At 37.1% G+C, this 25389-nt stretch overlaps 1 protein-coding gene across 2 annotated transcripts in view; it reads right to left on the bottom strand.

The window, feature by feature from the left end:
* Nucleotides 1-3672: 3672 nt before the first annotated feature.
* Nucleotides 3673-25389, bottom strand: part of LOC120636415 (discoidin domain-containing receptor 2-like) — a 146047-nt gene continuing 124330 nt past the window's right edge. The window contains exons 6-16 of one of the 2 annotated variants that reach the window (XM_039907889.1): nucleotides 22224-22519; nucleotides 21180-21387; nucleotides 20358-20565; nucleotides 19493-19746; nucleotides 18143-18324; nucleotides 16954-17076; nucleotides 15417-15526; nucleotides 9253-9371; nucleotides 7812-7944; nucleotides 6529-6775; nucleotides 3673-4970 (exon numbers count right to left, since the gene is read on the bottom strand). In XM_039907889.1, coding sequence (XP_039763823.1) covers nucleotides 4782-4970; nucleotides 6529-6775; nucleotides 7812-7944; nucleotides 9253-9371; nucleotides 15417-15526; nucleotides 16954-17076; nucleotides 18143-18324; nucleotides 19493-19746; nucleotides 20358-20565; nucleotides 21180-21387; nucleotides 22224-22519 — 2069 coding nt within the window. In that variant the 3' untranslated portion in view covers nucleotides 3673-4781. Of the gene's footprint in view, nucleotides 4971-6528; nucleotides 6776-7811; nucleotides 7945-9252; nucleotides 9372-15407; nucleotides 15527-16953; nucleotides 17077-18142; nucleotides 18325-19492; nucleotides 19747-20357; nucleotides 20566-21179; nucleotides 21388-22223; nucleotides 22520-25389 lie in introns of both variants that reach the window. The other variant, XM_039907888.1, reaches the window with a different exon arrangement.

The following is a 25389-nucleotide window of genomic DNA, read 5'->3' on the forward strand; positions in this document are numbered from 1 at the left end:
GAACTTGAATATTAAAAACGCGCATAACTCCGAAATGTTAGGAGGTGCGATCCGAGGATCAAACTCGGTCCCCCTAAAAAAGGGAATCGAAGCCGCTAGGCTATCGCCACTTTTTGTTTAGTGTACAATATGCAATGCTTTATAATATTGCACTTTGGTACGAAACCCGTAGATACGGAAGTCCAAACCGCATTTAACCGGGTTTTTTTTTAATAATATTATTTTAGAAAAGGATCAGTTGACTTGTTAAACCGCAAATCTGCTGTAAAATATAGTATGTGAGCTCTACGACAACGTAAGCGACTATTATTGACGCGATAGTAGCCAATGCACGACCTTAATGTGGTGGGGAGAGTGGGGGGTGCAGGGCACAAATGTCTATAATTCGTAGCTCACTCGCAGAAACCTTGCAGCGGGTAAACATTAAAATCGATTCATCAAGTGTTAATCGACGAATCTGTGAGTTTACTACTTTAGCTTAAAGCAATATTATTTTAACATTGTTGGCGTTTTCCGGATTATTTGACATCAATCATTATAATACTGCTTTAAGGCACCTGGGCATTTATGACAATTGATGTTGTGTCAGCAAAATTTATAGACCTTTCAGAATGAGTTTTAAACATGCTGTCACAAAATCCATTTCGCACTGCAGTCTATGCAGATAATGTCTAGTTTTGTTAGCACATTCATCACATACATGGCATTAATTATTGGCGATTTAAAGCTTAAAGATTTACTATTTAATCGTGAATTGCATAAGGTCTACATATAGTTATATGGACAACTATATTGGATAATGTTTAAAGAATGTAAAAATGCACCAAAAGAGGATTTCTCTAAACGTATTTACTACGAGAATAAACGGCCGATAAAGTTTACTTATTTTCGCATGTGTTCTTTTAAAAAAAATGTTGTTAATATAATTACAAAACTTTTTTTCGGAGAATATCATTTCTTATTTGAGAAAAGCAATAGTGTCATTTTTATGAGATTACTGTACCTAATCGGGCAGATATAAATTTCTGTGGAAGAATAGAAATTCCCGTTGGCGAATTTACATGAGCTCGTTCGCAATATAAGTGTCCGTGAGATGTTTTCAAATCTAGACATTCTTATCTGCACAGACTTCAGCTCGCTTTTAGAACCAAAGCTCTGCAACGTTAGGTTGTTCTGTCAAAAGTGTACAACGAGTTGTGACGCCCGACTTTACCCTAACATTAGCTATTAAGCTCATTAATTCAAAATTGTGCCTTTACACTAACCAACTAAAACACGATACCTCATGACGTCATAACTGTGACGTCATAAGAGCTGGCACACCGTTTGTTATAACGAAATCGAAGTACTATAATTTGATTGATAATTTCATGGAGTTAATTAAATAAGAACATGCGATGAATACAAATCCATCCGCGGTAAGTGGATAACAAGATAATATATCCACTCAAAACTACATCAATTCATCATATTTACGTAATTAGATATAGGTTTATCTTAAAAGTTAATTATTATACACGTAAATCGATTACTTGCGATATCTAGGCAATGTGAAAGATTCGAGAAAAAAAAAATTCAATTGACGAAGATTTTCTAGTCACTATCGTTTTTCGAAATTATAAGAAATTCGTTTCTTTTATAAATTGATTAAAAACAGCACAAATAAAATATTGGTACAACTTTAATCTATTGATGTTTTAAAATGATAAAAATACATTTGTTTATTAGAAATAGTGTATCTTTTATTTTTTATTATTGTAAAAACTACATGCGATTATAAATCAAATTATAACATACATCCGTTTTAGCACGAGAACCTAGTACGAATTAGATACTACACAGATGCAAGTCTTTTAAAGTGTGCCACTAATTGTGAAAATCGTAACGTACAGACATACGACAAAATTTAAAATAAAAAAATACATCTAAAACGTATGAAAATGACGAATAGATCATAATCTAAAGATTCGTTGCTCTCGGTGCAGTGCGAAAGTTTTGCAAAGTACAAAATTACTTTTTAAGTACAAAATTACACATTCGCGTGTTATTCAGTCGATATGATAACATGAGCTTGAGACATCACTGGTAAATTTTATGTTACGATGAAAAAAAAGTGTTTCTTTTTGACTTTAAGCACGTTACTTTATGAGTAATTCGGTGATTTTGTGTCGATAGGATACTTAGCTTGGGACAACACCAGCGATTTTTTTAACGATGAAAAAAGTGTCGGTGAGATTGTGTCGATAGGATACTAAGCTAGGGACATCACTAGCGATTTTTTGTTATGATGAAAATGATTATTACTGTTTTAATTTAAACTGTTATATAATAGTGTAGATGGGCCATAGATACCAAATAAAGAATTGATGTTATTGTTATTTTTAATACAGTGATATCCCAAACTAACGTACCTACGAGACCGACGGGCAATGTTGGGAAAAACCCAAGCTTTTTATATTATATAGTGAACTAAGTCTAAATACCAGTCTAGATAGATCTAAACAATATTTAAAAATAACGCAATATTCTATTTGTTTCCCGTCATAATCTGTCAAGCATACGCGCCGAAACTGATTTACTTGTACATGAAGTAAAAAAGTTACATTATATACAAGGTTAAAAAAAAATACTAGAAAGCTCTCGGCCTGTAATAGCTTATATTAAAACTAACAACTTTTATTACTACCTTTTCTTTTAATAGTTTGTAAAAAGTTAAATGTTTAAAAATGTTTAAAAAAATACTCTACTTTTTATTACTCTGTAATGTAATATCGGCGACAAAGCGCGAAACACGGCTCTAGCATGCGGTCACTGACCCGACTAAACGACGTTGTCGAATCACATCGTCATATTTAGTATCACATCTTAATGTCACTTTGCAGAAATAATATTTTTAATAATAAAATGTGTTTGTATGAAATAAATTAATATCACGATACTGAATAAGGAATGCCGTAGAACAAAAGTTATAACTTTTAACGATAGAAACCGAAGGCCGAGGTTTCTGGTATTTTTTTATTAGACCCTGTATTTTAAAAGAATAGTTTTTGTCAACTAATCAATGTGAAAATGTGTTTTAAAATTAATTAATAATAAAATATTAAATATCATTTATATATTATCGCGATAGAAACATTATTTAATATTATAATTGAAATTCCTAGCCCGGTATATGAACTAAGATGTAATAAATAGTATTTTTTTTCTTAATAAAAAATGAGGCCGATTTTGTATTATTGAAGAATATTTGAATACGTTTTATGCTTTATGGCACAAATTGTGATGGCATTTTGTGTTCGTTGTAATCTTATATTTTGAAAATTAAAGCTTTCTATTTTTTTTTTCAATTAAATTAACTTGAACTAATTTTATAAATTATATTATTAAATACAAGCCTTCATTGCAAACTTAGACTTAGATTTGTATTACAATACATATACTCAATAATTATTTCGATAAAATTAAAAAAGTCTTTTGTTCTTTTTTACATTACAGTGTTTGTATGAATATATCAAAACAATTCCGTATAGACAGTTAAATTAAAATATCATTATATCTATTTAGAAAAAAAGCAGTAAAAATTAAAGTCTTAGTTATTTAAATGAAACTTTAACCTATGTATATAATATAATAAATAACTTTATTTGACTAAACTAAGTGTCATTTCAGAAACGTACATATTTAAGTATCTTTAACCGGAGAATGACAAATACCAAGAAAGTGACAAACCATTTTTACAAATCAAAATTATAATCTTTTTTCCGTCACTGGCCCACTAATCTATTAACCAGATCGCCACCAACTTACAATGCAATATAAAACATATAAAAAAAAATTAAGGGTATTAAAAGTTTTGGATGAATTCAACTCGTACTCAAATTCTGTATGAATTGATAAAATCCTAAATAGACTAGCAAGTACAGTCCAGGACAAATCGACAAGGCACGATCTGTAAGGTGAGGCCGGAAACGGGGTAATTCTTGGTGCTTCACCAATTCACACTGAATTTAAATCTTTGCTTGCGTTGTTATTAGCAAATTTATCTGGGTATTATTGTTAAGATTGACAATTCGACTTGTCACGGACTATTCTCATTTTTATCCGGAATATTTTCATTAGTTTATGCGTGTTTAAAAATAATTAAAAACAAACAAAGTCAATGGATATTTTAAAACAAACTTTACATTAAAAGATCAACGAAAATATTCTTTACATTACGACACAAGTGACAGAAAACTCTCATGGTAGTTCTTAGCCATATTCGATCAAAATTAGAGTAATTGTGGTTTAGTAAGTATTGCATAACTTTCATCCAAGTGGAATGTTTTATGCAGTCATATGTGTGTAGACTAATAGATTCCTGGAACAAGCTAAGATCTATGCTTCTACAATTACTTAAGATCGCAGAAATATGAGGGTGAGTAATCTATTGTTTTAGGCAGTCGTATGTTTGCGGCTTCTAGACCTAGAAGCCCACAGCTTCTAGGCTTCTGGCAATGGCTAAGGTTGCAGAAATATGAGGGAGAAAAATGGGTCGTTTTATGCAATCGTATGTGTGTGGACTTCTAGGCTTCTGACGTAGGCTAAAATCGCAGAAATATGAGTGAGAGAAATGGATCGTTATATGCAATCGTATGTGTGTCGGCTTCTAGACTTCTTGAACTAGCTAAGAACGCAGAAATAAGAGGGAGAGAGAAGAGGTAAGAGTGCGGCGATCTGGTAATAGATAAAGTGAAGGCGTTTTACAGCCACGAGTTGCCATGAGCGAGGCCGCCGCGCAGTCACGAGGAGTACGTGGCAGTCTTCCTCTGCAGGAGGGAGAGGAGTTCAGCGAAAGTGGGCCGGTCCAGCTCGTCGCGGCGCCAGCACTCCACCATCAGCTCGTACACGTCTCGAGGGCAGCCCGGGGCACGCTCTATGCACTCGAATAGGCCGTTGTTCGCCTGCACGTGCGACAGGTTTTCCAAAACCTGCACACAGATAGACGGACTTTTGTAGTTACAACTTCTCCCTACTTATGCCCGCTTTCAGTAATAGCCTCTATGGAAAAAAAAAGTTTTACCAACTCTCACGTCAGGGTTTCCTGACCTGAACGGCGCAGAAAGTACAAAACACTTCAAGAAATCAAGAAAAATAATTTTTTGACAGTCTTTATGCAGCGTTGTCACGGCTTGTCCTACGCTTAGAAAAATTGTGTGGAGGCATTGTTGGAGTAGTTTTATTTTAATTTATTCTTTGTTAAAATTTATTATTTATTACTTTCATAATCAGAATGTTTTAGTTTTTGCGCCTATTTGCGTAACCAACAAGTACCTATAAATAAATATATTACGACAGTAACAAGTCGCCATCTAGCCCCAAAGTAAGCGTAGCTTGTGTTATAGGTACTATGATGACTGCTAAATAATTTTATGAATAATATACATAAATCTTTATAGAATACAGATAAACACCCAGACACTGATAAACATTCATGTTCATCACAGAAACACTTTTTCCAGTTGTGGGAATCTAACTCACGGCCTTGGAATCAGGAAGCAGGGTCGCTGCCCACTGTGCCAATCGGCTATCTTTTTTAACTAGCTAAGTTAGGACGCAGGCGCCATGACATAAGTTGTAAATGCGCTGCTAGCTTAATAATGTTGGGAACCCCTACATTATTATTCTTAGATAATAACTATTGGTGTACAGTTGATGTATGACTAGGAATCTCTCTAAGATATTTATTATATACAGGTAATCGGCCGATTGGCGCAGTTTGCAGCGACCCCGCTTTCTGAGTCCATGGCTGTGGATTCGATTCCCACAACTGGAAAATGTTTTTGTGATGAGCATGAATGTTTTTCAGTGTCTGGGTATTTATATGTATATTAAAAGTATTTATGTATCCTGTTCATAAAAATATTCATCAGTCATCTCAGTACCCATAACACAAGCTACGCTTACTTTGGGGCTAGATGTCGATGTGTGCGTTGTCGTAGTAAAAAATTATTATTTATTATTTAAACACTCATACACTGGAACACAATCAGGTTCGTCTCACAAACATAATTTTTTTTTTTTTTAAATAAATATACTACGACAATACACACATCGCCATCTAGCCCCAAAGTAAGCGTAGCGGTACTAAGATAGCTGTTGAATATTTTTATGAATATACTACATAAATACTTATTATATACATATAAACACCCAGACACTGAAAAACATTCATGCTCATCACACAAACATTTTCCAGTTGTGGGAATCGAACCCACGGCCTTGGACTCAGAAAGCAGTGTCGCTGCAAACTGCGCCAATCGGCCGTCAAATTCAGTTGTGGGTATCGAACCGACGGCCTTGGAGTCAGAGGGCAGGGTGGCTGCCCACTGCGCCAATCGGTCGTCGCGTCGATGAAATATCTATATCCAATAGATATCCATTTCACTGAATGCCGATTGGCGTATGAGGAGTGAATCTAAAGTTAGGATTACTGTTACACAGCGCCAATCATCTGTGGGTCATGTCAGTGTGTGATACAATACGTACCTCAGACTCGGTGAAGTGTTCGTAAGGGCGTCTGCGGCAGAGCGAGAACAGCTCGTGTAAGGTGACGCCGAAGGACCACACGTCACTCTTGGTGGTGTATTTCCCGCGGAGCACCGACTCCCACGCGGCCCAGCGGATTGGTAGCGGCACCCTTCCGTCCACCTTGTAGTAATCGCAAGCGTACGCCTCGATGTCGGTGCCGAAATCGCTGATCTTGATATAGTAGCCCTTGCCGATCAGGCAATTCCTGGATGCAACAATTATACTATACTATCGATGATGATTTTAAATTTTTTTTTTTAATATTCATTTATTTATCATAGGTAGGTACATGTACAAGTAAAGTAACGTAAAGTAATTATAATAATTATACAAACAAATGCGTACCTCACAACTTATATTGGTGTGTGTGTAATAAATGTATGTAATGGTGCCATTTAAAATCTACTGTCCCTGATTTAGGTAAAAACCTGTATTACAGGCGATAGTGCACTCCTTAAATTGTTATTGTGATTATTTATTTTATTCTTCTTTTTCTTTCTTCCCTCTTTATGACATATATATATATATATATTGTATATATTATATTATATTTATTGTATATCTATGAGATACCAAAATTTAATAAATTATGTTACTTCTGTGATGCTCTATAGTACAAAAATAATTATTTAAATCGGTTATAATTTGTCGGAATTATGGTGTAAAATCGTCAAACACTTTCATCCCCTCTCCCAAAGGAACCGAGCTTAATTTCGGGATAAAAAGTATCCTATATTACTTCCAACACTTCCAAGAATATGTGTACAAAGTTCATAATGTGTTCATTATGTGTTCATAAAACGTTGGACACATATTCTTGGAAGTGTTGGAAGTAATATAGGATCGATTGGATAGCAGAACATAGAAAAGTTACGTTCGAAGTTGGCCCCCCGAATGTGAAGTCGAGCCCTCTGGGTAGGAGCTCGACTTCACTACCCAATTTAGCATGCGTTTTTACCGAATAAAAGATTTATTTGGATTATTAATACTTCGGATTACGATTACACACAGCTCAATTTTTATAAAAATATAATTTGCTCGTACGGAAAACGTCGTGAGGAAACAAGCAGGTTTGAGAGATCTATACATTTGTCCCAAGTGCGTGTGTAGTCTAACACACTAGCCAGCGTATACGATTACGGCCTAAAACGGAAGTACAAAATGGCAAAAGAAGTGTTTATTCTATCCCACAAAAACTGTATTAATTTGACTTGCGCAGTGTGTTAGTAAGTGTTAGTTACCTGGCAGCCACGTCGCGGTGCACGAAGTTCAGCGACTCGAGGTAGTGCATGCCGGACGCTATCTGCACAGCGATGTGTAGCAGCGTACCCGTACTTGGGGGCGGGCCGGTACGCAGAAACGCGCACAGGTCACCTGCGAAGCAACGCGACCATTACAGCGTACACCGATAAGCTATAGTATTCTACTAGTCTTGCCCTTTCATTTATTAATTTATTTTGGTTAAGTCTGCATAAGAACGGATATAAAGAAGGGGATAAAATAAAAAAAAAATTCAAGCCAAAGGCATTGGGGGGCCAAGTTTATCCGTTCGGGAGCTGCGATGCCACAGACAGACACACACGCAGACACGTCAAACTTATAACACCTCATCGTATTTGCATCGGGAGTTAAATATAAGATACAAAACGCCCCGAACGGAGCTATTGAGACCCCATTGACCCCATTGAGGCCGAAAGTAGAAATAACACAAATATATACACAATGCTAGATTATATATAAAAAAGGATAACATAATAAATATCTATAAATACAAAAAAAATACAATCAATAATAATGGTGTATACTACTATATTTAATATTCTTGATTGTATGTTTTGAAGAAAAAAAAAAGAAATAAGTTAAAAATTTATAACGACGGATAATATTTCCTTATACTTGATTTCAAAACCGCTTCAGATTAAGATTATTTAATTTCGTCAGGGAGAGCGTCCCACAGAGTTGCAGCACTCACAGTAAACGAAGCAGAATTTATTTATTTATTTTATTTATTAAGGCCCAAACAGTATACTTGATACTTAAAAATAGTACAAAGAAAATAACACATACACCAATTAAGTAGCCGCTAATAAATCTAACGAAATACATTAAAATTGACAGCAAACTTATAACATAATTATGAAACTTTAGAATATGTATAAAACACATATTATTGACAGATAATGTAAATAAGGGAATACCCTTATTAACAATATCCATCCAATCCAAGTGGATATGTGAAAACATAAGTAGAACTTTTACGTAGAACAATTAGAAGTTAGAATTTAGAATAAAGATGTTTTTTAACTGAGCAAGAGTAAGATTAAATAAATCTAAATCCGAAAAATTATTATTATTATAGCTTTGAGTAGCTAATAAATATAATAATAGCTATGAAATCACATTTTATACTCATATTGAGAGCGGTGTAAAAACATATGTCAGCCATTTTGTGGCGGCGACCATCTTTACACGATTGTTATCAAACATTTCAAATTCACCTTTCAAATATTAAAAAAAACCGTTTATCCGTTCCGGAGCTACGATTTCACAGACAGAGACACACATACACGTCAAACTTATAACACCCCATCGTTTTTGCGTCGAGGGTTCAATAAAAGATACATAACGAAAAGTAAAATCTCGGCTAAGATGATCCGATATCAGAAGTGGGATCCTACATACCCAGTTCTAAGTACTCGAGGACAACAGCAACTGGCGGCGAACGGCAGACGCCCAGCACTCTCGACAAATGGGGCGAAGACAAAGCCGCGAGCACGCGTACGTCCTTCTCGAACTCGTCCCTGGAATAAGCAGTCATAGTACACTCGCAAGTTGTTATGTAATACAAACGAAAAAGTGGCTGAAACATGCAACAAAAACGTTTAACACGAATTATTTACTATCTTAGGATGCAAAAACATTCAGTAATAGGAGATTATGCATGCTTGGACCTCCTAAAATTCCTGATGCTATTGAAGAAGATAGACAATTAAAGTCTCGTCAGCAATTTGTCCTTGAAACAAATAGCTCATCGCAAACAGAATCTAGGTGAAACTGAGCGACTACACTTAATCGATGCACACCCTTCCATTTGCCCTTTGCGATGTAACCTGACCTTGAGTTTCTTTAGAGTTAACCCTCGACTGCTAGTAATGATGGAGTCTTAGATTATATGGGCTAACCCAGAGCTTCCGAACCTTGACACCAAGAAAGTACATAGGAGAACCGCGAGGCAGTCCAAAAATATCTATCAAGATTTTGTGCAGCGTTGTCACGGCTTGTGCCACATTTTGAAAAATTGTGTGATGGCCTCTCAGCTCGAATTACTGGGGTAGTATTAATATTCTTAATCCTTTGTTTCAATTTGCCTATCTGCCTAACTAACAAGTACCTATCTATTTGAATCTCCTAGGTATCCTATGTAGCTCGGTTAGAGCGTGGAAGCTGTGACAATTTTATAAGAAAAGAAGAAGAAACACTTTATTGCACCTATAATATACAGGAAAAGAAACAGTAAGGAGTACACAGAACACAATGAAGACATGCAAAGGCAGCCTTATTGCTGCAAGCGATCCGTTACAGGCAACCTTTGTAGTTAGGACTTACAGCAAGAGAACGGAACGGCGCCAAGAGTGTTGATAGATATACATAAATACTAAAATGTAAAGATACAAATACATAGATAATTTATATAAATATACGTTATATATAAATGTAAAATAACTTGTAAGTGCGCCGCTGGTTTAATAGAGATGGGAACCCATGGGCTGTTAGGAGTTATTTTAAACCTAATCAGTTTCTAAGGTATCGTACCGGAACGCGTCATTGCTTAGCGGTACGTCTTTGTCGGTAGGCTGCTAGCCAAGGTCGACGCCTCTCAGATCAACTCTCAAATCAACACAAATTCTTTTTTTAAGTTATTTTTTTTGCGGGTCACGTGCAAAAGTTGCAATAGTCAACACAATACCAAGAGATTGCCCTGATTTACTAGAAATGGTCGAAGTGTTACCAGGAAATCATAAAAAAGTGGGTCTCTTAAAAAATTCCTTCAGTAAATCAAATATTTTAATAACAAAGAAAATCAGGAACCCAGGGGGTCGATTGCCGAACAGCTAGTTCCTTACGATCTAGGTACATCTAGCTAACCTAATATTGCCAATAGAGGTGACTTTTATAAGCAATTCTCTTCCTATAAAAGAACTTCATCTATACCATTAACAAGCACTATAAAACATATGAAATAATTAAGAATTAGAGAATTATTATAAACTTTCGTTCCAATCACTCTGTGTTTTTCTTAGAATTTGTGTTGAAAGTAACAGATCGTGTTGACTTAACCAAGAATGCAATCAGATTTATAAGACATACGTTCAATACTTTATTCCACTCGCGTTTAAGACAAGAGAAATAAAAAAACCGACGTCGATAATATTGTAGTGTGCTTTATACCAACTAAGAACTAGTTTCTTTTAAAATTACAGTTCTTGGCACTGTTCTGTTTGGCTCGCTTTGTATTTGTTCTGTTATGAAATAATTAGTATAATCTTTTTTGGTAGTAGCTTCTAATCAATTTATTATGTTCTTTGTTGTAGTTTACTTTATACTTTCATTTAATTATTTAGGTTTTGTTATTGTGGGTAAGAGCACTCTCAATGTCTGACAATGACATCTGACAAGCGGTGACAGATGACTTTGACTGACGTGTATTTGGTAGTTCGTTTAGAAACATTGAAGCATAGACTTTATAAGGCCTGCAACACACTGTTATGTTTTATTTTTATTTTGTTATACGCAGTTTTGTTAATTGTTTTTTTTTTGTTTAACTTCAATATTTTCTGTGCAAATGTTTTAATTGTCTAGTATTCTTATATTTTCAAGATGCAGCTGGCGGATTAGGAAAATCTATATATTAATACCATAGTTAGTATTCTTTTTTTTTCTTTTACTCTTTAAGTTTATATATATATTGCTTTATATTTGTTATTTTTATTGTTTTTTTTTTTTTATATTTATTATTTGATATATTATTTTATTCTATACAATGTCGTTGAACAGTATGGACAGTGATGTTTTTCTGTCTATGTCGTCTAGTGATGATAGTTTCCACAGTACATCTTTCCTTCCACTTGATAAAACTCTTGATTCTTGCTTCTCAGATTGTTTGAAGAACCTTAATGTCATTCATATTAATGCACAAAGTATCCCAGCTCATTATCCTGATATGCTTGCATCTTTTGATTCCCGTAACATACATGCTATACTAGTGTCTGAGTCTTGGCTTAAAACTTGTTTACCTTCTACCTCTTATTCGCTGCCAGGTTTTAGGCTTATTCGCAATGACCGTGTTGGTAAGGGGGGTGGTGGAGTAGCGATCTACTTGCGTTCTTATATTCCTTTTACTGTTATTAGTATGTCTTCACAACCCCCCTTACCTGATGCTGCTGAGCACCTACTTGTTGAAGTTCTTATTTCCCATACCAAAATTCTTCTTGGAGTGTTCTATTGTCCACCATACGTTTCTGATTACTTTCGTTCATTTGAATCCTTATTAGAGAAAGAAGTTCCTCTTTATAGCCACTCCATTATTTTTGGAGATTTTAATACTTGTTTACTCAAAAATGATTATCGCAGCAAGAAATTTTTGACTACAGTGGAATCCTGTAATTTGTCTGTCCTGCCCCTTGCTGCTACGCATTATTCTCCTGGTTGTACTCCTTCTCTTCTTGACCTTATTATGGTATCTTCTCCGGATTTCGTCTTTAAGCATGGCCAGTGTCCTGCCGATGCATTTTCTTATCATGATTTGATTTATCTTTCATATAAAATACGTCCACTTAAAGCAAAATCGAGGGTACTTCTGCGGCGTAACTTTGGAGGAATTGACAGCCGTCGCTTGTGTGATGATGCTAGTCATCTGGACTGGGCGGCTATCGCAGCTGTTGACTCAGTTGACCGCAAAATTGAGATATTTAATTCCCTGATAACGCAACTCTACGATACGCATGCTCCGTTAAGACCAATCAAGCTGAAACATCTACCGGCGCCTTGGTTATCAGAAGAGATAAAAATTTTAATGGACAAAAAGATTGCGGCGAAATATAAATACAAAACAAATAATACTGACGCTAACCGGGAAAAATATCATAAAGCACGGAATCGCTGTAATACATTGTGTAGGGATGCTCAACGACGCCATATTCATAAGTCTGTTGAAAGTGGTGACACTGCTAAAACCTGGAAGTTTCTTGAGTCTCTTGGAGTTGGTAAATCATCTCATAGATCTTCTATTAACGTTGATATCGAACTCCTAAATAAACATTTTTCTACTTCTGATACAATTAATAGTTCCGATAAAGAACGTACTCTTAGTATTCTTTCTTCCCACTCAACTCCTAACTTTTTACCATTTACCTTCGAGTCTTTTACTGAATGTGATGTTAAGAAGAGCATAATATCCATTGCATCGAATGCTGTTGGTGTAGATAGCATTACCCGTAATATGATCATTCCAATTCTTGACGTTGTTTCCCCTATTCTAACCCATATCTTAAACTCTTCCATTCTCTGTAGCAAATTCCCTGAAGAATGGAAGTTTGCTCAGATTATTCCTCTACCTAAAAAAAACAACCCTTCATCGTTTTCTGATTTTCGCCCCATTTCTATATTACCATTTCTCTCAAAAGTTCTTGAAAAACTCGTATCTCAACAACTTAGTCTCTTTCTTAATAAGAATAACCTTCTCAGTTCTTTGCAATCTGGCTTTCGTCCTGGTCATAGTACGGCTACTGCTCTTGCTAAAGTAACTGATGATATTCGATGGGCGATGGATAACAAGCAGCTAACAATTCTTATTCTGCTTGACTTTAGCAATGCCTTTAATACAGTTGACTTTGACATCTTGCTTAGTCTTTTACGCTCTATTAACATATCTCCATCAGTAATAGACTGGTTTCGGAGTTACCTCAATGGCCGTCGACAGCGCATTCAGATTGACGAGTCCTTTTCGTCTTGGTGTGATGTAGCGGCTGGGGTACCTCAGGGTGGCGTGTTATCTCCTTTACTTTTTTCTATTTTCATTAACTCTATTACTCAAAACATCTCTTCTCTCTATCACATGTATGCAGATGATATCCAAATATATCGCTCATCTACCCTTCAAAATCTTGGTTCTGCTATTGCAGCTATAAATAATGATATGGCTGCAATTTCTGAGTGGAGCAGGCAATATGGGCTAAAGGTCAATCCTGCAAAATCAAAAGCTATCGTTATTGGTAGCTCAGGAATGATCGCGAGGGTTGATTGGCTGAGCATTCCTTCTGTTATTTATAATGGCATCGCTATTCCTTTTTGTGACTCTGTGAAAGATCTTGGTGTATACCTCGACCGGGAATTGTCATGGACAGTGCATGTCAAAGAGCTGAGTCAGAAAGTGTTTGTGGCGATGAGCTCGTTGCGAAGGCTGCAATCATTTCTTCCAATTCCGACCAAAGTTATGCTAGCACATTCTCTTTTTCTATCTATTCTCGATTATGCGGATGCAAGCTTTCTTAATCTGACCGAGGATCAGCTTAATAAACTTGAGCGTCTTCAAAATCTGGCTATTCGGTTCATATTTGGCCTTCGCAAATATGACCATGTTTCCGTATTTCGACAAAAACTCAAGTGGCTTCCTATTCGTCGTCGCCGGGATATGCATGTACTTTCTCTTCTGTACTGTGTGTTATTTCATCTAAATACTCCCTCGTATTTAAAAGAGAAGTTCACTTTTCTTGGTGAGCAATCTGGTGTAAGATCGTGCCGTGCGCTGACGCTGTGTATGCCTTATCATAAGTCAAAATTTTATAAGCGTTCGTTTAGCGTACGAGCTGTGGAATTGTGGAATGCGCTTCCATTGAGCATACGACGATCCAAATCACTGGCGATATTTAAAAGAGCAGTTAAGGCCCATTATATTGTTAACGACTTTTAATAGTATGTATATATGTACTTACTCATTTATTGTATGTTAAAGTATTTAATTATGTAAGTGTTGTTATTATATATATTAGTTTATTTTTATATTTATTTATTTATTATATTATTTACTTTTTATCTATTTGTGCACACTAGTTTATGTATTGGCATGTAGTTATTTGCATGTATGTATTTTAATATTTGTACCACCAGCAGTCTATTCTCCTCTTCTTTTTTTTTTCCTAATTCTAAGGTTGCCTGGCAGAGATCGCTATTAAGCGATAAGGCCGCCTTTTGTATTACTACTTCTTTCGATGTTTCTGTTTTTGTTACATTTTAAATGTTGTGGTATACAAATAAAGAGTTTAATAATAATAATAATAATAAGAAGTACACATTTTTTGTTTGAATCAAGAATAATTAAAATTTCTACAACTAGCTTCGAGTCGCGATATAAAATCGAATTGTGCAAAAAAAAAAATTTTGCGATTCCGTCTATAGACGACGGACTATATTAAAAATGCCCGAACGTATAATACAATAAAAAAAAAAACATCCTCTATGATAACCTCCCCCTTTTTACCTTAAGGAAGTCGTTTAAAAATACTGAGCCATCGTTGCCCACCGGTTTAGCTAATCCACCCACCTTTTGCAGTGAAGACAATAATATTTTCTTAACGCGAACGGACTTTAAACAAATTATGCCACCGAAATTATCATATACACATACAATTACATTTTTATCAGTGCTAAAAACACTTTAATGCAAAATATTAACAATAGGAACGGACTATACTCTCGCAAGCGACCCCCTGGTGTCCAGCGTACAGATAGAAGTGCAACAGTGATATAAACAGTGACATAGTATAACTGCTTCGTCATACATGATGTACCTCTCCTTCAAGGACGCGTCTTGGCAGAGGAACTTCACTGCGACTAGCCGCGTCTCGGACGAAAACGTTCCATTGTACTCCGGGACGCAGTCCGCCTCAGCGATGTACACCTGTGCGGGGAAAGAAAGAGGTCGTGCTATAGATGTTTAAAGTGTTATTTTGTCGAACCGGTATTTTTCATCTCGGAAAGGCTACTTTTGTTCTTAGGAAAATGCAACGCGTGCGGATTTTTCCGCTAATGCGAAAATATCATACGCATTTATTAATTTGCTTACGTTTATAAATTTTTTTTTTACGAATCCCGTAGAAACCGTTTGTTTTCCTTAAGACAAATAAAATAAATTAATTCGTCTGTATTTCTATGCTATTCCAACCATATCTACAAAGTATTATATAATTTATTATAACAGCGAATTGTGAAAAGGAATTTAACCTACTTGTTTGTATGTATGTATGTAAATACTTTATTTTACACCACGGAAACTTATAATTATGACGTAAAAATATAGAATAAAAACTCGATACAATATAAAAAAATTCAGGTCAGTTTTCAGTGTTTACCGTTTATGTGCCGTGGTCTTTTCAAATTCAAAATTCATTTTTTTTTTTTTTTTTTTTTTTTTATATTTATAGACGAGCGCTTGACTGCAATCACACCTGATGGTAAGCGATGATGCAGCCTAAGGTGGAGCGCGCTTGCCTAGAAGATGCCTATTCACTCTTGATTTGAAGGTACTAATGTTGTAAGAACTGGGGAAAATGGAAGCTGGAAGAGCATTCCAGATCCTAGCGGTGCGAATTAGAAACGAAGATGCGAAGCGCTTCGTACGCGTCCGCGGTATATCGACCACGTAGGGATGCAGATCCTTCCGGTGCCTCGCGGTTCGATGGTAAAAAGGCGAGGGGGGAACTAGATCAAATAGTTCTTGAGCACACTCTCCGAAATATATCCTATAGAATACCGAAAGGCAGGCAACCTTGCGACGATGTTCCAAACTCTTAAGTTTTTTATTGGCTAGGTCACCGATGAGCCTTCTAGCACGGCGATCAACCGAATCCAGGGCATCAAGCTGATACTTGGCAGAGCCATCCCATAAATGGGAACAGTACTCCATGCACGATCGAACTTGAGCTTGGTACTAGGTAAGAAGCTGTTCAGGCGTGAAGTACCGCTTGACCTTATTGAGGATGCCAAGTTATTAATTTCAAGTACGCCTGATATAAGCACTTTTGTAACGTCAAGTCTGCAGCAGATTCTACCGAGAAGAAGCCGGCAAGAAACTCAGCTGTTGCTCTTTTCCAATATCAATAATTTACATTTTACATTTTAAAATTTATTTTTCTCTCTTGTGAGAGATGAAAGCGGAGCCGGATGCTTCCAAGCAACCTTGTCATTAAGAAATTCATCAATTGTATAATAACCTCGCTGTAATAAATGTGTTATAACCCATTCTTTAAACTTATGCATTGGTAGGGCCAAAATTACCTTAAAATTTTTAGCAGCCACAAATGCGTTATGTATTAGAAGTGAACTCACAGTGCCAAAAGAGCCCTCGGCAAGTTTGGAGATCATTCGCAGCCGGTGCCGCGGGAACTCAATGACGTTGGGCCCCTCGAGCCGCCGCTTCACATCCATCAGTATTTCCTGCTGGCTCGGCGACTGAAAACAAGCAAGTCCATCGTACCCAGAACACGCGACGCAACTCTTATCTCAATAAGTCTCAAATAATAATAAAAAATGTTACAGTATATTTTTAAAGTGGGTAAATAATTAAACTTTTGATCACTATAAATTCATATTTGCCAGATATTTTATTAAATTGTTAATAGGTAGTTTTCAAGAAACAAATAAAATAATTTTTGACTAAAAACCAATGTTCATGACATTGAGTTGGTGGGTATTTTGAATAATACGACTACATTATCGATACACTTCAGTTCTACATGGACTCGAACGATGCAAAGATAGCTCCCGGTGTCTTAATCGTTTATCGAATTAAAAATAAAATTAAATCATTATATTTTCGGTCGGGGAACCAAATACACAATTGAGATTAAAATAAAATTAATATAAAAAACACTCAGATTCAAAAAATAAATATATGAAGTTAAACAAAAAATACACTATGACAATACACACATCGCCATCTAGACCCAAAGTAAGCGTAGCTTCTGTTGGGATACTAAGATGACCGATGAATATTATTATGAATATATTACACATACTTATATGTATATAAAAAACCAGACACTGAAAAACAATAGTTACAAATTAAATAAATAAATAAATATACTACGATAATCTAGCCATCTAGCCCCAAAGTAAGCTAAGCTTGTGTTAAGGGTACTAAGACTTGACTTGACTGAGAAAGCAGTGTCACTGCCCACTTGCGCAAATCGGCCGTCAACATAAATATTTACTAAAAATATAGTATACCGGTGAATAATTGTAAAATTTTACGTAATATTAAATAATTGTAAATTGGCGGGGCACATAGCTCGGAGAACCGATGGACGTTGGGGTTCCAAGGTGCTGGAATTGCGACCCCGCACCGGTAAACGCAGCGTTGGTGGCCCTTACAACGAGGTGGACAGACGACATCAAACGATTCGCTGGGAGCCGTTGGAAACAAGCGGCCCAGGACCGTGGATTTTGGAACTCTCTACAAAAGACCTATGTCCAGCAGTGGAGTTCAAGTCATGATGATGTAAAGATACTCGCTTACCCTGGTGCTGTGCTTGGAGCGTATGGAACTTGCGGCTGAGCGTCGCGCGTCGAACTCGGTGAGGGCTTCGTGGTCGGACATGATCTCGGTGGCGCGGTCAGACAGGCTGTCCACCAGTCGGCGCTTGTTGAGGAGTGGGGCTGAACACAACTCGGGCACTGCGTAGTCGTAGTTCGAGCTGTCTGTGTGCACCAAACATTGCATTCACTACACGGTCTCATCATCGACATCGTGATTTAACGTCTTTAAGCACGTTAAGCTATTTTTGGGTAAACCAAAAACCGACACCGAACGCTTTCCACCATATGTATCCCGTTTATATACAGGTTTAAATAAAATATACCAGAAAGCTCACGGCCTTGTAGTAGCTGCCATTAAAACAAACGATTTTTTTTTTTTTAATAAATCATGTTATTTCTGTAGAGTGACATTACACTGTGTAACCGAATACATGTGATTCGACAGCGTCGCGCAGTCGGGTCAGTTACCGCAAGTTACGGTCGTAGTTCGCGCGCTGTTGTTGTTACATTACAGAGTAGTAACAAGTAGAGTATTTCTGGTATTTTTTTATTGAACCCTGTATATATTGTGTATTTTTTGGGTGAACAAAAATCATGGCACTCTTTCACGCTTTTCATGAGCTATGTTAACTGTGTATAGGTACATGTATGTTTATAGATTTAAATTTCACATGTATCGGCAGTCCCCAAAGACTGTCCAGATTATTATTGAAGTTATACTTCTTTTGGCGCGTAAGGGAAAAATGGTGAGAGTAAATTTTTACGATGCGCGCGCACACCGTCACAAAAAACCGACACGATAAAGTTATAATATAAGCTATAGTCAACATTTTAGTTTTCCTAAAAAAGGTTTGACAGTTGACTTTCAATAATTCAAAAAATACCTTTTTCTATTGTTAGTCTAATTTTTACTGCAAACGTAGAATAAGGCGAAAGATAAAATTTTTGAAAAGACTTTAATCTTGTTACGCCAAATAAGTAAACTTCACATGCGTGTACAAGAGTACACACGTTTTTTTTTACTTGTGAAAGTGCGAGGATTAGAAAAAGGTTGAGCTACAACGGTGCCTGCTAAGACGAAGCGAAATTCGCTTCTCGCAATAGAGGAGTCGTTTCTGAGTGCTAATATACTTGAACATCGTTGTAAAATGGGTCTTATTTGCATTAAATTAAATCTCGAATTTGCCCACAATTCTTAGCACGGGTTTTTAACAGTAAGTTTGTACAAGAAAATCAGAGGACTCTAAAATCTGAGACATTAGATTCATTTTACTTTTTGAGTTTAATCGCGCGAGCTAGAAAATTTTGTAGTAAAGCTACATTTTCTTACCTGATAAAGCGGTGTTCGAGTCTTTAGCGAAGTCCTTCATTTCCAACAGCACGGTGCTGTAGCTTAAGTTCGGCGGGCACTTGATGGCTTGATAAGGCTCCTGGTACTCGTCGGATTTGACGTCCAAACCGCAATCGATTCGATCGATTATCATCTTATTGTCAGGGAGCATCGACGTACCGCAAGGGTTGTAATTGTCTGGGACAGACCTTTGAGCGATTGTCGTCTTGGCAAGGGGTGAAGCGAAGCATTTCCTGAAACAATATTAAGGAGTATAATGTATTGATGGAACTTCCTTGAAAATTTCTATGTCCTTACTATTATGAATGCGGAAATGTGTCTGTGTTTTTTTTTTTTTTTGTGATCCTTTCTATTTTACTCCGAAATGACAGTCGGAGACTGTTCTAGGTCGGTACTTACGGTTTTGTGTATTCTCATATACATTGAGGTGCTGATTTGTCATTCGGTGTACATTCTTATCTATCACGCTGATTATACGTGTATACTACTATTACATTACATGTCTTTTTGTTTGTCCTCCCTTCACAAGACCAACTTGATTTTTGGCATTGAGTTAGATTAAAGGTCGGAGGGTAAGAAAGGCCTTTATCCGCGGAAAACAGCTATATGTACGGGTTAAAGGCGCATCAAGTGAGAATAATGTCTACGATTTCCTTGTTCTATTTATATGAGATAAAACGCGACAACGAGGTTTGAAATATATCAATAGTATAGTAACCTCGATGTATTAAATTTGTTTTTATACATTCTTTAAACTTATGTAATGTTGTAAATCTTAGGTAAATCTAATATTACCTTCGGTATCATGTTATAAAAGCATATACTTAGCCGCAAAACTTCTCACCTGTGTCTATGCCTGTGGATGATGAGGAAGACGGCAACCGCCAGCATTATCACGAGGGCGGACAGCACGCCGACAACGATGGCCATATACAATGGATCCTCCTGGTGCGCCGTGGATATGGGCAGGTCGCTGCTGGTTTGTATCTTCGCTTTGTCCTTCCCGTTCGTCGGCTTCAGGATCTCGGGCGTGTAGTTACCTTGAGCTACGTCTGAAAATACATTTATGCCCGATTTCACTAACGACTAACATTGCAATTTGACTAAGATTAGGTGTTACTTAGAGTATCACTCAGCATTCCTTTACCTTTCTTTGTCGATTTTCACCAGGCAACTAATATAACCTAACTTGTCTATGATTCGTAACACAACCTGATGTTTTTTTGCGTTTGTATTATATATATTTTTCATTATACGTATGGATTTGGGGTTATTTATTTATTATTGTTATTGGGTACACAAAACAGGTTATAACTAAAAGTAGATAAATATAAGTAATAACAATTTTTTTTAGCTTTACAGTGAACTTAACAATTATTCGTGCGTAGAGTTTTTACGTAGGGGCAATTTGGGGATTTATAATTTCTGAATTTTCTCTGGTCTGGTCTGGCCGTGGCTAGTTACCTAGGTTAGTGGCCTACCGACAAAGACGTGCCGCTAAGCGATTTAGTGTTCCGGTGCGATGTATGACTACCATACTCCATAACAGGCTAGCCCGCCTACCATCTTAGACTGGTGAGCTTGCATTTCAAAGCTAACTTGTAGGGGAATAAAAATGGCCACTGAGTTTAGATCTATAGATATTTCACTGTTAACTTTGCCTTACCGGAATCGAACACAACTTCGCTGATGAGGATCCATCGCGCCGAGAAGTGTAGCTGGATGCGAACCCACTTCCCGATCCTGTGGTGAAGTTTGATGGTGACGTTCCGCGAGTTCTCGAAGATGTTGTCCCGCACGTTGGTGTAGCGGATGGGCTCATCTTGGAAATGGCGGCCGCCGATCGAGAACGTTACTATCGCCTCGGAGAAAACCTGCCGAGAAAGATAAGACATTCGAATTTTTGACATACTTTATAAACCTCCACGGTTTCAACAATAGCTGGGTACCTACTTCGTTGAGTTTTATGTTTGGACGGTCTTAGTACCACACCGCAGTCTCCCCCTTCCCCCCGATATCTTCGAGCACTGGGGCTCTTCTCATGGCGAGCCCTCGCGCTCGCCCCACTCCCCCGATGACGCCGTAGCAACCCCTCATGTGGTTATCGGCAAGTGTCCCTTCAAAAAGGAAGTACCACACCGTTGCTATAGGCCTATTCCAAGCAATTCTCCTCTTACACGAGTTATACATATCAATTTTAGGGTAGGCAGCGCTTTTGTCCATGTATGAAGAGCACGCCACTGTAGACTATAGATAGATAGTAGCGTTTACTTATATGTTTAGACGGTCTCAGTACCAAACCGTAGCTACAGGCCTATTCCGTGCAGTGATACATCAATGGTATAGGAATAAGGTGTTATTTAATTATATAGATTAACACTTGACTGAAAGACTACTGATGATAAATGTATACGCCACAACATATAAGGTAAGGTTTACATTAAAACGTGGTGTTTATTGCCGAGCCGTCCAAAACGACTTTCTTCGTTCATTGAGCGTTGAGGTCTCATAAGTGACCCGGGTGATATGCGAGTGAATTAGTTTACCACCCAACCGACAAAGACGTCCTATGCCGCTAAGAAACCGATTAGGTATGTATCGGTTTAATATATACTATCATCTAAGTTAGCCAGCTACTATCTTGGACTGCATCATCACTTATCACGGACTAGCTTGTAGTGTAATAAAAAAAAAAGTTCAGTTTGCTCACCTGAACGTCCCTCATGAACTTGTTATTGCAGAACAGATGGACGGCGCTGAACTCCCGAACCTTGTCGAACTCGAAGGTCAGCACCGGCGGGGTGGGTCTAGAGTCGTTCCGCCATCCGACCCAGGCGGCGCTCTTAGCTGCCTCGCGGATCTCGTCGCCTCCGAACTGACCGTCGACCAGCTGGCCCAGCCCATTCCTCAGCTCCTCGCCCCATTGCCCGTCGTACGTCAGGTCGGTCAGCTCAATGCCGTTGCTGCGCTTGTCGCCTTTCGGCATTGAGTACGAGACGATGCCGACTGTAAAGAGATACCATTCAATCAATCAAAAGCCTATAAACTTAAGTTAATATATTTATATATTTTTTTATTTAATTGCAATTTTATTTAATTTTTACTAGCGTACCCAGCTCGCTTCGCCGGGCTAGATTTTGCTTTGTTTTATTTGAACAATAATGTTACATAATTAAATTTCAAGTCTCATAATATATTAAATCATTTATTTCTCTCAGTATTCATTCTGTTCTATTCTCTTCTCGAGCGGGTGAAGATCATTATCTACACCCATGTCCACCCAACAATAGAATACCATCATAGTAAATAAAAGATGTATTTGACAGTTTGATAGTTCAAAAATAGGAGTACTCCGATCGTCACCAAACTTTACAGGATTACTCCAGGTCAATCCGAAGATTCGCTGAAAGTTTCATTGAAATCGGTCCAGCCGTTTCGGAGCCTATACGGAACATACCCACACACTTTCTCTTTTATATATATAGATAGATAGATAGATTTATTTATATAATAGCAGTCTTTATTTGCTTATCTTAAGAGTATTTTTGGTTTTAATTTTTTTCATATAGGTATTTGACCGGAATTAAAAGCTGCTGGAAAATGCAGACAACCGGTCGACGTGACCAAGCGAACCAGAGCCAGAACTAGAAGAAAGGGTTCTACCTAGGTGAGGGTTAACCTATAATCATCCCGATGTGGTAACTGGAGGTAATAGAAGCGGTTCACCCCCATTTTATATTCTTCAATAGCCTATAACAGTCCTCTACTAGGACAAAGGAAACAGGCCTCTACTGGGACTAAGGCATCTCGCAACAGCAGGGTTCGTCCATAATCACCGAGCAGGGCAAACGGGTTTGTAATCGCAGTAGATGTAACTAGTAGCACAGAGGACGCTACTGTCTACACTGTTATATTCCCTTAGTCACCTCGTACGACACCCGCGGGAAGAGGAGAGCTGGTTTCAACGATATTCTGATCTGCCGTCATTATCGGGTGAAAAGGGGGGATAACAAACCAATCGCGTTTAAAAGATTTCAATTATCTCACCAACTCATTTAGGTAGGTTCAACTAGCGTGATTGCCTTCTTTTAACTAGGCCATGCAATCTTCATCAATTCCTGCCTATTCGTTTCAATTCTATAACGGAGCTGGGAAATCTAGGTCGCATATAAAATAAAGGCTAAAAACCTGCAACAAAGTTACTAGTTTCATTTAGTTTGTTCTAAGTTCGTTGGACTTGACCTAGTAAGTAACGTGAGTTTTCTTCTTAGAAAATATGTTTCTGGAAACAAGACTCTGGACTTTGATAGATCTGTGATTGCATAATACACACGTAATACACACACACGCGCACACACGTTACACGTTATCCGAGATGTAATGTTACTCGTAGATTTAATGAAAACCAGAAACACAAAACCGACAACCTAAGCGACCTCACGTGTGTTTTGAAATCATATTATAACAATATCATAACATAATCATAGCAATTAGTACCTAATAGTTATAAAAGTTACATTGAAAAAGTCGGTTTATTTTTTTATACAGAAAATATAAAAGCTGGTTTAAACTGGGTAACAATGAAAAATCACGAAAGCAATGTCAACGGAAACTTTGCGTTGCAACAGATTCATTGCCTGACAAGGGGGCCAATGTATAATAACGGAACATATGTATGATATCAGTATCAATGCATGCCAACGGAATCAATGCAAGATAACGGAACCAATGCATGGCAACAGAATAAATGCATTATAACATGACCTACTCGTATGCACAATCTATGTATGACAACGTAAACTATATATAACAACGGAATCAATGCATGACAACGCAAGCTAATTATGGCAACAGAATCAATGCATGACATCGGAACCAATGCATGCCAACGGAACCTATGCATGACATCAAATATAATGTATGACAACAGAAATAAAATATATTTTATGTTATAATTAGTACCATTACTGCGGTAAGAAGTGCCAGCGCATTATATGTTATCGTATTAACTTTCCACAATACTCAATTCCCATACACTTGCGTCGGACTACTTTATTATATTATAATGGTGGATGATTTCGTAAGCCGCAGGTGTGTACCGCGGTTTGAATACAAAACGCATTGACTCACACCTCGGAGATTTCGTCCTTACATATTCCTGAGGCGACACTTTTTATGGCGCTTTCGACCATTGTTTAAAGGATACACATAATTTCTTTACAAGTTTACAAGTTTGTTATTTGTTCTCGCAATAATAAACACACGTATTCTTTAAAGTCAAAGTCAAAGTCAAATATTTCTTTATTAAAATAGGCACATATATGGCACTTTTGATGCGTACATTACATGTAAAATATAACATAGAAGAGAGTAGATGGCGATAACTAAATTCGTCAACTTAAAACTAAAGCTTCCAAAACTAAAGGTAAAGGTTCCAAACGCGCCCTGGTCTAAGAAGAGCTCACAACAAACTTACCTATTTATTTATTTATTTATTATACTCTTAATTTGTACACCACTCAGAAAAACAAAAAAAAGAACAAATACTTGAAGAATGAAGCATGAAACAAAAGGCGGCCTTATCGGTAAGTAGCGATCACTGCGACGCAACCATAGGATTGGGAAAACTTAAAAGAAAAACGAATAGAACGAAACTTAGCCAGGTATTTTTTTTGTTATCACCACCTCACAGTAAATTAATACTAAGCTATGAAGTTAGAGCAATTCACACCCAAGCTTTTTTATCGTTTAAGTAATCCTTAACATTATAATAGGAGGTAAATGAAGCAACCGGAAATAAACCTAAAACAGCTGCGATACGAGACAGGGGTTCATAGTTTGGACAAACCATGCTGCTATTATGCGTAATGACGGGC

The sequence above is a fragment of the Pararge aegeria genome, chromosome Z, assembly GCF_905163445.1.
Source record: "Pararge aegeria chromosome Z, ilParAegt1.1, whole genome shotgun sequence".
NCBI lineage: Eukaryota > Metazoa > Arthropoda > Insecta > Lepidoptera > Nymphalidae > Pararge > Pararge aegeria.